The 12,819-nt window shown below is 38.4% G+C and overlaps 2 protein-coding genes across 2 annotated transcripts in view; one reads left to right on the forward strand and one right to left on the reverse strand.

Annotated features, from left to right (window-relative positions):
• The first annotated feature begins 467 nt into the window (after positions 1-467).
• LOC133654128 (guanine nucleotide-binding protein G(t) subunit alpha-2-like) lies at positions 468-7,280 on the forward strand. The gene is made up of 9 exons (XM_062054174.1): positions 468-787; positions 3,100-3,142; positions 3,532-3,673; positions 4,698-4,855; positions 4,948-5,076; positions 5,154-5,283; positions 5,364-5,517; positions 6,050-6,261; positions 6,496-7,280. The coding sequence occupies exons 1-8, from the start codon at positions 682-684 to the stop codon at positions 6,238-6,240; spliced, it is 1,053 nt and encodes a 350-aa protein (XP_061910158.1). The 5' UTR covers positions 468-681; the 3' UTR covers positions 6,241-6,261; positions 6,496-7,280.
• Positions 7,281-7,836: 556 nt separating this feature from the next.
• The window catches only part of LOC133654126 (guanine nucleotide-binding protein G(i) subunit alpha-1-like), a 43,104-nt gene continuing 38,121 nt past the window's right edge, over positions 7,837-12,819 (reverse strand). The window contains exon 9 of the mRNA XM_062054173.1: positions 7,837-10,408. The gene's annotated coding sequence lies outside the window, so the exon portion shown is untranslated. The remainder of the gene's footprint in view (positions 10,409-12,819) is intronic.

Here is a 12,819-nt window from a genome sequence, read left to right on the forward strand (position 1 = left end):
CACAAGTGTAATTAATCTGATTTAAAAAAATAAAAATGTATATTTCCACCGCTGATTGATATTCTGTGTGATTTTTTGTAAATAAATGAAACATGTTTTTTTTAAAAAAATCAAACGGTATTTAAAAAAAACAACTATTATTTGACAGCACTACTTACAACACATTTTTATTGAGTTTCAAAACAAGTTTGTTGGTAAAAAGTGATAACAACTAAAGGTAGGGACGAATATGTAATAATATAATAGGGCAACTATACATATACAACTACAATATGCACTCTAAAGCCAACCATTACTTCACAGCCGTGTATTTCAATCAGTCATAAAGACACAATTTGACCATTACCTTTTCTTTACATCCGTTAGACTAATTGGATTGGCTGGCCAATCAGGAAGAGTCATCTCCTCAGTAAGGGGTTTAGGAAGAGGGAATTAAAGGGTGAACCTTTGCTGGGCAGAGCTTGTGAATTGAAGTGAGCCCTGAGAGTCTCTTATCTGATCTTCAACTGACAAGACGCCAAGCAAGCCAGGAAGGCTCAAGCACCTCCCTCACAGCAGTCCCCCTCCGTCCAGAAAGCGACTTTCGGCACAATTAGTGCTGCGCCAAGATTCTCTAAAGCAGCTCAGAGGACCGGCAAAATTTCTATCCTTGAGGATCTTGAGTTTGCGGAGGCCGAAAGCATGGGTGCGGGAGCCAGTGCAGAGGACAAAAAGTCCAAGGAGTTGGAAAAGCAACTTCAGGAGGATGCTGACAAGGACGCCAAGACGGTCAAATTATTACTGCTTGGTAAGTGCACTTCTAAGGTTGTCTTGTTTGGGATGCAAAATGTAGAGTTGTCTTTCTTGTCAAACTTGTGAGGACAGTCACATTTGCAGAGCAGTCCAGTGGAGACATACAGTACAAGAAGGTTAAGATGAGGAATTATTCTCAACAATGCATAACAACAGTGAAGATGCAAGTTATAAGTGGAACAAACCTCATAGTTAGATTAGGATGCAGGCTGATTTGCTGCATATTTAAGTGGCAGACATCACTAGATTGGTTGGATGTTGCACAAAGTTTGTTAGGGCATTTGCAGGCTGCATTCATTTATTAGGAAGAAGGAAGGCCTGCTTGCACCTCTCAGCAGTGGAGATGGGATGGAGGAGATTAGACAGCAGGAGTGAGATCCGACTGCAAGTCTATAGTGAATATGAAGAAGATTCTGCAGTTGAATGATCAAGTCTGCAAGGAGTTGCATGCAAGCTTTAAATTGGGACGTCTGACCAGCATGCTAAGTCTGAAAAAAAAAAATAGCACAAGCGAGGCACAGACGTTTCAATTCTTATGTAAGGACGTTGGCGCTTAAGAGATCACAGCCTTTGGTCTAAATGAATCGCAGCAAAGCAGCGATACGTCAATCCAATTAGCTAACAGGTTTAGTGCAGATCCACTTGTTGGAGGTCTTTGCTGATCCCTCAAGCGACACATGAAAAAAATATGAAGATTTGTCTTCATATTTTTATGACGTTGCCCCTGTTGTTTGAATTGAATTGTTCTTTTACTTCACCAGCGCTTTGTGATTTTATCTGTGAAAAACGCTTTATGAATAAAATGTACTTACTTTCCCTCACATAGTAGTAGTCCCATTTTGCATTATGGTTATTCAGTCAAATTCCAGCTGGGTGTAAACATACTGTAGCTGATGCATGTTGGAAATGATGTTTAGGAGCAACTGCTGTACAGTATGCCTTTCCTCACGCATTCAATCAGCAAAATATCTGAAATGTATTTTAAAAGATTTAGAAAATGCTTAGTTTAGCTTGGGAACTATGCGACAAGTGCACGGTCTGCAATGGTAAGAAAACAAACCACTTTATGTCTCTAAGATGACAAAAAACAGTAATCATAGTAAACCTTCCAGTGGTTCCATCATATGTACTCTATCACAAACAATAATTGCTTTTGCTTTGGTGATTGTGTTTTTCATAAAATCATCACAAGTCTTTAACTGCGGCTTAATAAGACAACTTAATTACGCAGGGCTTTGTGTAACACAAATATCCACTGCAGAGGATAATGCTTCTCAGGAGAATATGAAACATCTTTCTTACTTCCAATCCATTTTACTTATAAAACATTTCAAAAAACAATAAATATTTCACAAAGTGCCGCACAGTAGTTAAAACACATACAACTAAGAACAAGTCAAGTGTAGAACCATTTAGCTAAAAAAGAACTGTTTAGATGCTTTGTTGTGGTCTGCATACTTGTTTCAAATGCATGTTACAGAGTAAGTGTATATGTAATATGGGCCCTAAAAAAATGGCAATTCTTATTTTATTCCGATTTTAAATGGATTCATATGTTTCAAAAATTGATAAAAAGAAATAAAAACTTCTTTTTTTTTGAGAATACATTTAAAAAAACAAAACGCTTTTATGCCATTTCTACGCTTACTCTGCGTATACGTCATAAGTCAGCAGCTAAGAAGAAATCATTTAAAATTGTGTTACCTGTTACTTGTTTTGAAAATGTTTTATTATCATTTCATACTAAATAATAGGTTGAGAGAATCGGTCTGAATCAAGAATCGTGTTGAATTGAGAATCAATTCCGAACAAAATCGTCACCCTAAGAATCTGAATCAAATCGTGAGTTGTTGGAAGATTCCCACACCCAGTATGTATTAATAGGTAAAGAGGAAAAGGTAAGGGGTTTTAAATGAGAATGGATAGGTTGATTGGCAACACTAAAATTGTCCCTCATGTGTGAATGTTGTCTATCTGTGATGAGGTGGCGACTTGTCCAGGGTGCAGCTGGGATAAGCTCCAGCACCCCCACGACCCCGAAAGGGACAAGGGGTAGAAAAGGGATGGATGGATGCTCAGAGTGGTTATATCATGAGAATTATGCAGGGCAACCGCATCATCAAGACCGTTTATTAATGTTTTTAATATAATGTTTAGATGTGTGCCTTTGCGTAAGTAACCAGATAGTAAAGAAAAACATGTTTCAATGCACATTCTTTTCCCCTTTATGGCCCGGCCTGTGTGTCTGTGCAACGTTAAAGAGAAACAGAGGTAAACTGTGTCCTCTATCTCTGTCTTTCTCTGCAGGTGCTGGAGAGTCAGGGAAAAGCACCATCGTCAAGCAAATGAAGTAAGTGGACTCAATTGCATTTACCATTTCATCCACGCTGTGTCACTGTGTGTGAGCACTCAAGAGTGCGGCTCAGTTGATCGAATCTGATTGGTCGACTGGCTCAACGTCCCGCCTCGATGTCGGCTTTGCTGAAGCCCTTCACCGAGGTCAATAGGTTAAACATCCGCTGACTCCCGTTTGTCAGCACTTGTTTTAGGCAGGAAGGCTCTGTTGCTCTTTGCCTTACAAGTCTTTACATATGTAGTGGACTTAATGTAGTATTGCATTCACCAACACAAATGAAAACATGTCAAATATGGGATGTATCATATTGAAACTGTATACGTGTTCGAAATAAACTTCAACCAACATACTCACTGTCACTGTTTCCACCATCTTGTGTACAGGATTCTGCATCAAGGCGGTTACACAAAAGAGGAACAGCTTGAGTTCCGAGCCATCATTTATGGCAACATCCTGCAGTCGGCTCTGGCTATCATCAGAGGCATGGAGATTCTGGGCATTGACTTCGGTGCTCCCTCTGCACAGGTCGACTATGACTCTACACCAGATAGTTTTAAATTACCCTGGAACCTCTGAGGCGGAATGCAATTTATTCTGGGATGCTGGCCACCCTGCGATTTGTTTGTATTTAGAAACAACTTTTACCTATAAAATACAGGGTCAGGCGGTCGCCATCAACCATTACTAAGATTTCTGTCAATCACTAAATATAGCTAAAATGAAGCAAACTTACTCACCTCCAGTTGAAGTTTAAAGTTGGGCAAAGCATCTAAAGAAGCGGCAATGGCGTCAAATTTATGCATCATGCTTTTTCATATTCCCAACTGTCATACAAGTATAAATAAGTGTTCTGAATTAACCGAATAAAACTAAATTAAAGCAAAACTCCTCAACCCTTGCTGATGTTTGATATTGGGCGAAGCATCAAAAGAAGTGGCAAGGGTGTCAGATTTAAGAATCTGGCTTTTAAATATTTCCAGCTGCCATACAAGCCTAAATAAATGTTCCAAATGAATCAAATAAAACTACAATAAAGCCAAACTACTCACCATTTTATGATACAGTATGTGATGTTAACTGAGGCATTTAGTGCAGTGGCAAAGATTATGCATCATCATTTTTAACATTCTTAAATGTCATTAAAGTGCAAACAAAATTAAAAAAACAACAACTACCGAATGTGTACCTACCGGTAAATTTGATGACACATTGTGGACATGCAATGAGCCACCAAGACAAAGACAGCTGTACCCTACAATAAAAGGACAAAAGCTCCCTTGACCTTGATTTTCGTTATGAGTACAGACCGTGAAAGCGGGGCCTCACAAAAAAGCCAAAGAAAAATCGAAACCCACTGGAGAAATAAATCCGTCCGATGCAAGTTTGGCGAGATATGTTGAGTTCATTTAAAGACATTTGATTCAGAGGTTTCCCTGCACTTCTCACTGAGCCAGGAAAGTGGAGTGTGATGGTTGAAGAAGAAGCTTTTTGTTGTCATTGCACAAGTACAACGAAATTCTAATGGATCTCTACTTTCCTGGAATTTTAGGAGACCGCTCAGAAGCTACAAAACTTGTCCGACTCCATCGAGGAAGGTACCATGCCTGCTGAGCTGGCTGACGTCATCCAGAAGTTGTGGAAAGACTCCGGCGTGCAGGCCGGATTCGAAAGAGCTGCTGAGTACCAACTCAACGACTCTGCTGGCTAGTAAGTCCACGTCTTCAACTCTTGAGAACACCAAGCTGCCTCACAGTAAATGCGATAATGAGGTGACGGATTTCACTCTCTTTGTCATTCAGTTACCTCAATGAAATGGACAGAATCGGCAAACCTGAGTACCTCCCCACTGAGCAGGATGTGCTGCGATCTCGAGTCAAAACAACTGGTATCATTGAAGAACAGTTCTCCTGCAAAGAGTTGTATTTCAGGTGAAAGACCCACTTTCAAAAAGAAAAACTTTCCCATTCCTTAAAAGTCCGACACTGAGATTGTCTTTGGTACATAGGATGTTCGATGTGGGAGGCCAGAGGTCAGAAAGAAAGAAGTGGATCCATTGTTTTGAGGGTGTGACCTGCATCATCTTTTGCGGCGCCCTCAGTGCATATGACATGGTGCTGGTAGAGGATGACGAAGTGGTGAGTTGGACCCCACGAGCTGTCAAGAAAGATCCTAAAAACAACTCGCCTAAGACGCTCTTCCTTTCTTATCATTTCAGAACCGCATGCACGAGTCCCTCCATCTATTCAACAGTATCTGCAACCATAGGTTCTTTGCGCTGACCTCCATTGTTTTGTTCCTCAACAAGAAAGATCTTTTTGAGGAGAAGATCAAGAAGGTCCACCTGAGCATCTGCTTTCCAGACTATGACGGTACAAACAACTACCTGTTAATGCTTTAATGGTCACGTATCAGAAAATGACAAACAAAACTTAGGGTCACACTCACAAGAAAGAAAGTTATAGGGTGCATTGGTTGCATATCGGTTGTAGCGTTTTATAAACAAAAGGAGAATATTAATGTGTGCCTGTCAGTCCTTAGATTTTTGGAAAACATTTTGTGGAAAAAGTCAAGACACCTCTGCCAAAGTCACTCAAATAGACCCAGTCCTTTTAGATGATCAAGTAAGACAAGACAACTTTACACCAATTTTGACAACACTGTTGTTTTTAGGCTGCTGTTGAAAACTCAAATTAGCAACCAGAAACCAAAACAGCGACAAACCTCGACTGTTTTTGCAAGCACTGAACACAACCTTTATGTCCCACCATAGCAAGACAGGTGTCCTGACTGGTCCACCAATATTATAGACTGAAATATCGATCATCTCAGGGTTTCAAAAGATTTGACAAAGATGCTAAAATTGTTACAAAGTACGTGACAAGTGATGTTTATTTATTCCAGGTTCAAACACGTATGAAGATGCCAGCAACTACATCAAGGCGCAGTTTGAGGAACTGAACATGAAGAAGGGCGTGAAAGAAATCTACTCCCACTTGACTTGTGCCACAGACACAAGGAACGTCGAGATTGTGTTCAACGCTGTCACAGACATCATCATCAAGGAGAACCTTAAAGACTGTGGTCTCTTCTAAGCAGCTTTGCGGTCACCCCAGGTAGGTTCTAAGATATGACGGGACAAATCAGTCTAAAAAAAACTTGTTTCTGTACATCTTGTCATGTTCTGATAAAGATGCTTCCAAGATAACATTAACTTTAATGATAGCCTATGTTCCCAAAGAAAACCAATTATTTCCTGTCTATTGATCATCTATAAGGTTATAATCTATAAGCAATGCAGGATTTACACAATTTCTTCACAAAGCTATGTTTCACATCTCCTTTTGCAGAACTTAATTTGGCCCCTCCCACTCTGACATTAAGCGTGCTGATGGAGCACCAGGGATCCACCAAGGTTTGTTGCGTTCATGCCAGCGCCTCCATGCCAAGTCTATGACTGCTCCTCTAAGAAGCACATCTTCAACAATTACATCCTGCAAGTAGAGCAGGGTCGAGAGTCAACCTTAATGGACATGCAGGTTTTTACTGTTTTTTCAGTTGCAAATACTAGTAGCATCTGGTATTCGAAGATGACCTCATCGCTCCCCTTTGACTACTATTATCCCTGAGACCAGCAATGAAAGAGAATACAATGAACCCAGAGTTAAAGATTAATGTTTTGTGTAGCATCATCGCTTCCTTGTTTTTGTTTTCGAGTACAGTAGTCGCTGTGGTCTTGATATTTAAACTGTAAAATGTTGCTGAGAAAGTATATTGCATATGCCTGCAGAATATCGAGATGACAAACCAAATTGTAATATAATTTAAATAGCGTTGATGTTTTCAATTCACCCAACATTTTAACCGAAGCAATGTATTTCTGACGGTCAAACGTGTTAGACAAACTTTGTACATAAGAGTAGTTAATTCATTATATTTTGAACAACAACGATAACATTTGACATGTAAATGGTTATATACAGATCATATACAGTATATTTATACAAATAAATAAAACAGAGAGAGGGGAATAGTACAAAGGAGTGATGCTTTATTAATGAAAAGGGAATGCAAAGCTACAGTTGATCCTTTCTTATGAAATGTAGAGGCATGTATTAAAGCTGCATTAACTTCACGTGTCTCTGTGTCGTTGTTTGCTCAATTCCAGCATCGTGTGCACACTGGAAAGATGGATGATAAAATTCGGTAAATTGTTGGCGAAAGTAATTCTAGGTCATTTTAAGCGTTCAGGAGCTAATTTAAACCACATTTTAATAGTAAGTGCTAAAAGAAACATATCCTGTACATTTATTTCATCACAATGGAGCAATACATTAGTTTGTCAATGGGAGGGGTGTCCAAAATATTTTCCACTGAGAGACGGAAACTAAAAGTCAAAGAATGCAGTCTAAAAAAAGGCATTATACATATATATTTAACCCTTAGTGTATATTGGGCACTTTTTGTCCTTTTAGGTAATTGTTTGATCATTGTTTGGCCATAGCTTTGATTGTGTTACTCCAAATTAAACAAGGTTTTTTTTATCACTTTAACTTTTAATATTTGTATGTTAAATTCTCTCTTAATATCAAAATATCACTGCAAAAAAAAGAATCCCCAGCGAAGTACAGCTAAATCCCCAGGGAGTTAAGAGTGTATAAAACATTTTTGGATTCATCTTTTTTTTAAAAAAATACTTTGTCATGGTTTAATTTATTCATTTTAATACAGTAAATTGAGAATAATTAATTTTATGCAAATATTTCAAAATTTAAAAAACTGACATATTAGTCCAAATGGGAATACAAAGGGTTAAAACAAACAAAAAAAATACTTAAGGAGATAATTAAAACAAATTCAATTGATGCATTTTGGTGTCTGTTGTTTTTTTGAATGACATCCGTTTTTTAATATATGAAAAACATGCTTGCAATATGCATTTTCTTACGGCTGGAACATTCTGCCTTCAAAGAATTAAAAAAAAGTGGGTTACACTGTAGATGCACAGCCAGACCGCTTCCAAAATGCCCGGAAAAAGTGGTACATGTCTGCTGCAAAACACCACAGGTAGGAGCATGATGACATGAATGTGCAGTAAATGAGTGTCTCCATGGGGAAAGCCGCGTAGTACATGTAAAATGCGCCACTCATGCACTTGTTATCATTTGTACATGCAGTCTTTGTAGATCGCATGCAACACAACCATTAATAGTACCTTAAATTATATAATTTGCACACAGTGTTTAGCGTGTGGAATTTGGATCTTAGCAGATCAGGCCCTCAGTGCTTATGCAGTGTTTTGGAATTGTTGCCACATTCTCTTAATCTCTTTGCAGAAAAAAGTGTTAGGACAAAGAAAACAAATAGCTTGCCAGTCCCAAATGTTTTCTTTGATTGTGTTTAAATCCATTGAGCTAAGGCACTGCTATTAAGTAAGTTAACAATAATTGTCTTTAAGCAGTTACACAATGAATATGGCAGGGCACTTGGACATAAATAAGATATGCCTTATTAGTTTGAAATTGATCAATTCCAAAGCCCCAACATGTGTTGCATCCGACCTAGCAAGAACAGTAATTGAAGAACACCTTTGCAGTTAAAACAAGTACATTGACAACAGAATCCAAGTTTGTGGATGAATCGGGATTTTACTTGTCTTTTAAAGTCTCTCTATTTACAATAGTTGATTATGCATAAACCCAAAGCTTGCATTCAATAATCTTTTCCTGCATTTCCCAATACCCACTTGTTGATGTCTGTGGTGTGTTGTTGAGCTACACATACACAAGCAACGGCTGATCACGATCAACCATCACTTCAAAACACATATTTCAGAAAATACTACTTCCCCTTTGCATCACAACCTTTACGGCTTTGTTTGCAAAAGGCCATTAAACGTCTTCCAGGTGGATATCAACCGCCTGGTGGAAGATTTTTTTTAATTTAAAACCAAACAAAGGAAGCACAGCCCGCATCTAATGATTTTAAAATGAGCTAATATAAATGCAGAGAGAGCCATGCAAATTCTAAATGGGAAAACTGGCTGATAGGACTTCTTTGAACAAGAAGTGAGGGAAGAATAAAGTCATCTTTAGCATGAAGTGAGAGCGGTGAAACATAAATGCATGTCTTCATGGATTCTGTAAGAAAACGGCTTCGATATTGAGCCGACTAAGTGAATAACATTAGTCAAGAAATTTCATCAACTCCCTTTTAGGAATTTCTGTGCTGTGATGTGTCTCAGTTAAAAATATAAAAATAGTTCAGTATAACATACTACATAAAGTTAGATTGTGCTGCAGTGGAGTTCAGTAGAACTATATGTATGTGTTATATAATCTTTACCAAATACAAAACTATGTCCTCCACATAAGTTAAGGTACGTATACCGTATTTTTCGGACTATAAGTCGCAGTTTTTTTTATAGTTTGGCCGGGGGTGCTACTTATACTCAGGAGCGACTTGTGTGAAATTATTAACACATTACTGTAAAATATCAAATAATATTATTTAGCTCATTCACGTAAGAGTCTAGACGTATAAGATTTCATCGGATTTAGCGATTAGGAGTGACAGATTGTTTGGTAAACGTATAACATGTTCTATATGTTATAGTTATTTGAATGACTCTTACCATAATATGTTACGTTAACATACCAGGCACGTTCTCAGTTGGTTATTTATGCGTCATATAACATACACTTATTCAGCCTGTTGTTCACTATTCTTTATTTATTTTAAATTGCCTTTCAAATGTCTATTCTTGGTGTTGGGTTTTATCGAATAAATTTCCCCAAAAAATGCGACTTATACTCCAGTGCGACGTATATATGTTTGTTCCCTTCTTTATTATGCATTTTCGGCCGGTGCGACTTATACTCCGGAGCGACTTATACTCCGAAAAATACGGTACTCTGCAAAGCAATACAGCAACCCAGTTTTTAAACTAAAAGCTATGTGTAACACAGATTTGCAAGGTAACACTCAACCAGGTAAATTTACATATCAGCTGTGAAAAACAGACATACCGATGGTGTATCAGAGTCTTTACCTGCCACAGGAGCAAAGAACTCACAGTGATTGTTTGGCTAGCAACTCTCACAAATTACTTCATCTCTCTGCCATGACTAAAGTAATCATGACACAAGTCTCCAGAATTTTGGATGTCATAGTTGCGGCTTGGTCCTTTTGTAAAACAATTCCCTCTGCCTTTCCCGCAGTTAGCAGATACCAGCCAAGATCACCAGAAACCCCTTGTGACACCTGCAACAAAGCAAAAGATACAAAAGCAATCAATGGCTGAGCAGAATATACTGAACACTGTAGATTTGATTTTGCTGTTTCAAGTCAATTTTGTTCCGTTAAAATCTCAAGTTTACAAGTTTAAAACCGTGGCAATACTAATTCCCATTAACATGTCAATGGGGTCGTCCATTGTATGTTAGGCGGGCGGCACAATAGCCAACCTTTATCCTGTATGTATGCATTTCTTTTTTTCAGTTAATACTAAACAATATTGTGGATTTAACATGATTCTTACACGTATGTGCACTTCATGTGTATATTAATTCACTTTTCTTTGTGCTTATTTTTACAGTAACTTCATTGTAGAGACAACCAATACACAACCTCAAGTTGTATTTTCACCTCTAATTTATAGTACTGTTTACATAGTGGGCAAATTAAATTCCAATATTCAGGAAAGGCAGTATAATATATGTAAATAAACCAGAGGTGCAAAAGTCAAGTCTGTGTTACATTGTAGTAATAAAATAAACAGCATGACAAGACACAGCATTGTCTTTAAAGTGACATACTGTATATTTAGTCTTTATAAAAAATACATGCGTCATAGTCAATTATGCAAATTACACAATTACATCATTTTGACACTGCCCCCCAGGTCACACCCCCACCACACCACTCACCCCCTCACCCTCTGCCGCATCAAATTAATTCCCTTTCTGTGGGAAACACTGCTGAATGTACTGTTTTTTTTAAACAGATAAGGCTGAAAACAAATGATTAAATCACAAGGGGCAGCAGGACTTACACATTAAGTATTCTTACTATAATATGTTTTCCAAATTTTTTAGGCAATGTGATATGAACAATAAAGATCCATCCATCCATTTTCTACCGCTTGTCCCTTTCGGGGTCACGGGGGGAGCTGAAGCCTATCTCAGTTGCTTTCAGGCGGTAGGTGAGGTACACCCTGGACAAGTCGCCACCTCATCGCAGGGCCAACACAGGTAGACAGACAACATTCACACTCACATTCACACACTAGGGACAATTTAGTGTTGCCAATCAACCTATCCCCAGGTGCATGTCTTTGGAAGTGGGAGGACGCAGGAGTACCCAGAGGGAACCCACGCAGTCACAGGGAGAATGTGCAAACTCCACACATGAACAAGCAAAATATCACACACTAATTTCAATGCAGATTAAATCATCTAGAATAGCAAAACCACTAAATAGAGAGAAACGTAATTTGCAGAATCTTTTTTAATGGACGTCTTGCATTCATGATGGCTATTGCCGTATGTACAGTCATATTTCAGCATTACTGTGAAGTCAAAAAGATTAGCACCCTGTTACATTTTGAGTATAATAAGCTATGTACATATATATTATCTTAACATTTTATATGTCTGTAACACTCTGTGCAAGGTGTGATCACTGGAACAAGGTGGAAAGTTACAGTAAGGCACGAAGTCCTTACAAAGTCTGTGGCCATAACCCAGCACAATAATAGCCATACATCGAGAGTCATTACATATGAGGGATGTAACGATTGATCGATACAGTGATAGATGGATTTATATTCCTAAATTTTAAGTATATTGATCTGTGCTCGGCAAGTTTGCCTTCCAAGAGACAAGTATTGATCCAAAATTGTTTGAAAAGGGAATCGATCGATTTTATTGATACTAGAAAAAGGAAAATATTGGATTAGAGAACGATAAATTTTATATTAAGTTTAGCAGTTGTAATAATAAAGATTTTAAACGTTAAGTCTATTTTCCCGTCACTGGCGTCATTAAAACAAAAATGGCGGATATCTACGGTGGTCGAGAAAGGTCCTAAGAACACAAACGTCACAAGACAATAGTGTAATATTTGTGAAATGTGTGTCTGTGTGCCTTTAAGAGATGGTGCTGTCGTGTGTGACGTGTGTGAGTCCTGCGAGAGTTTGGGTGTCTGTGTGTTGAGTCAACTTGAGTGTCTAAATGTGAGTTGTGGCGAACAGCAGCTCTTGTATATATGTGTGTTTTGACTCCCTGAGTTTGTTACCGCTTGTTAAGTAAGCATCGAAGACAGAGTGTATCTCCGACTGTCTCATTCTCCACTGCCGGGCATTTCGATATCATAACTTTCAGCTACAGCACGATTGCAAAAGCCACAACAAATACAAACAACACAACACAATGATAAAGCTGCAACACAACTTTAAACCACAGAAGACGCAGCCAACACAATGGATGTGACAGTGTTGCAAGTTCTGCGAGGCACCGACTCACGGAAGACAAGGAGAAGTCATTTGATGAGAAACAAATAAATAGAAGAGATGGATAACGGAGGCTATGGAAATTATGAATCGAGGTAAAAACACCATCAACAGGGATGAGCTTCCGTTTAGCACACCAGGGACCCTGTCTATCATCGGTGAC

This window comes from Entelurus aequoreus, linkage group LG07, assembly GCF_033978785.1.
Source record: "Entelurus aequoreus isolate RoL-2023_Sb linkage group LG07, RoL_Eaeq_v1.1, whole genome shotgun sequence".
Lineage (NCBI taxonomy): Eukaryota > Metazoa > Chordata > Actinopteri > Syngnathiformes > Syngnathidae > Entelurus > Entelurus aequoreus.

Coding starts and splice junctions, on each gene's coding strand:
- LOC133654128 (XM_062054174.1), top strand. CDS start 682: ATGGGTGCGGGAGCCAGTGCAGAGGACAAAAAGTCCAAGGAGTTGGAA. Junction 3,143..3,531: donor ACCATCGTCAAGCAAATGAA/GTAAGTGGACTC, acceptor TCTTGTGTACAG/GATTCTGCATCAAGGCGGTT. Junction 4,856..4,947: donor CTCAACGACTCTGCTGGCTA/GTAAGTCCACGT, acceptor TTTGTCATTCAG/TTACCTCAATGAAATGGACA.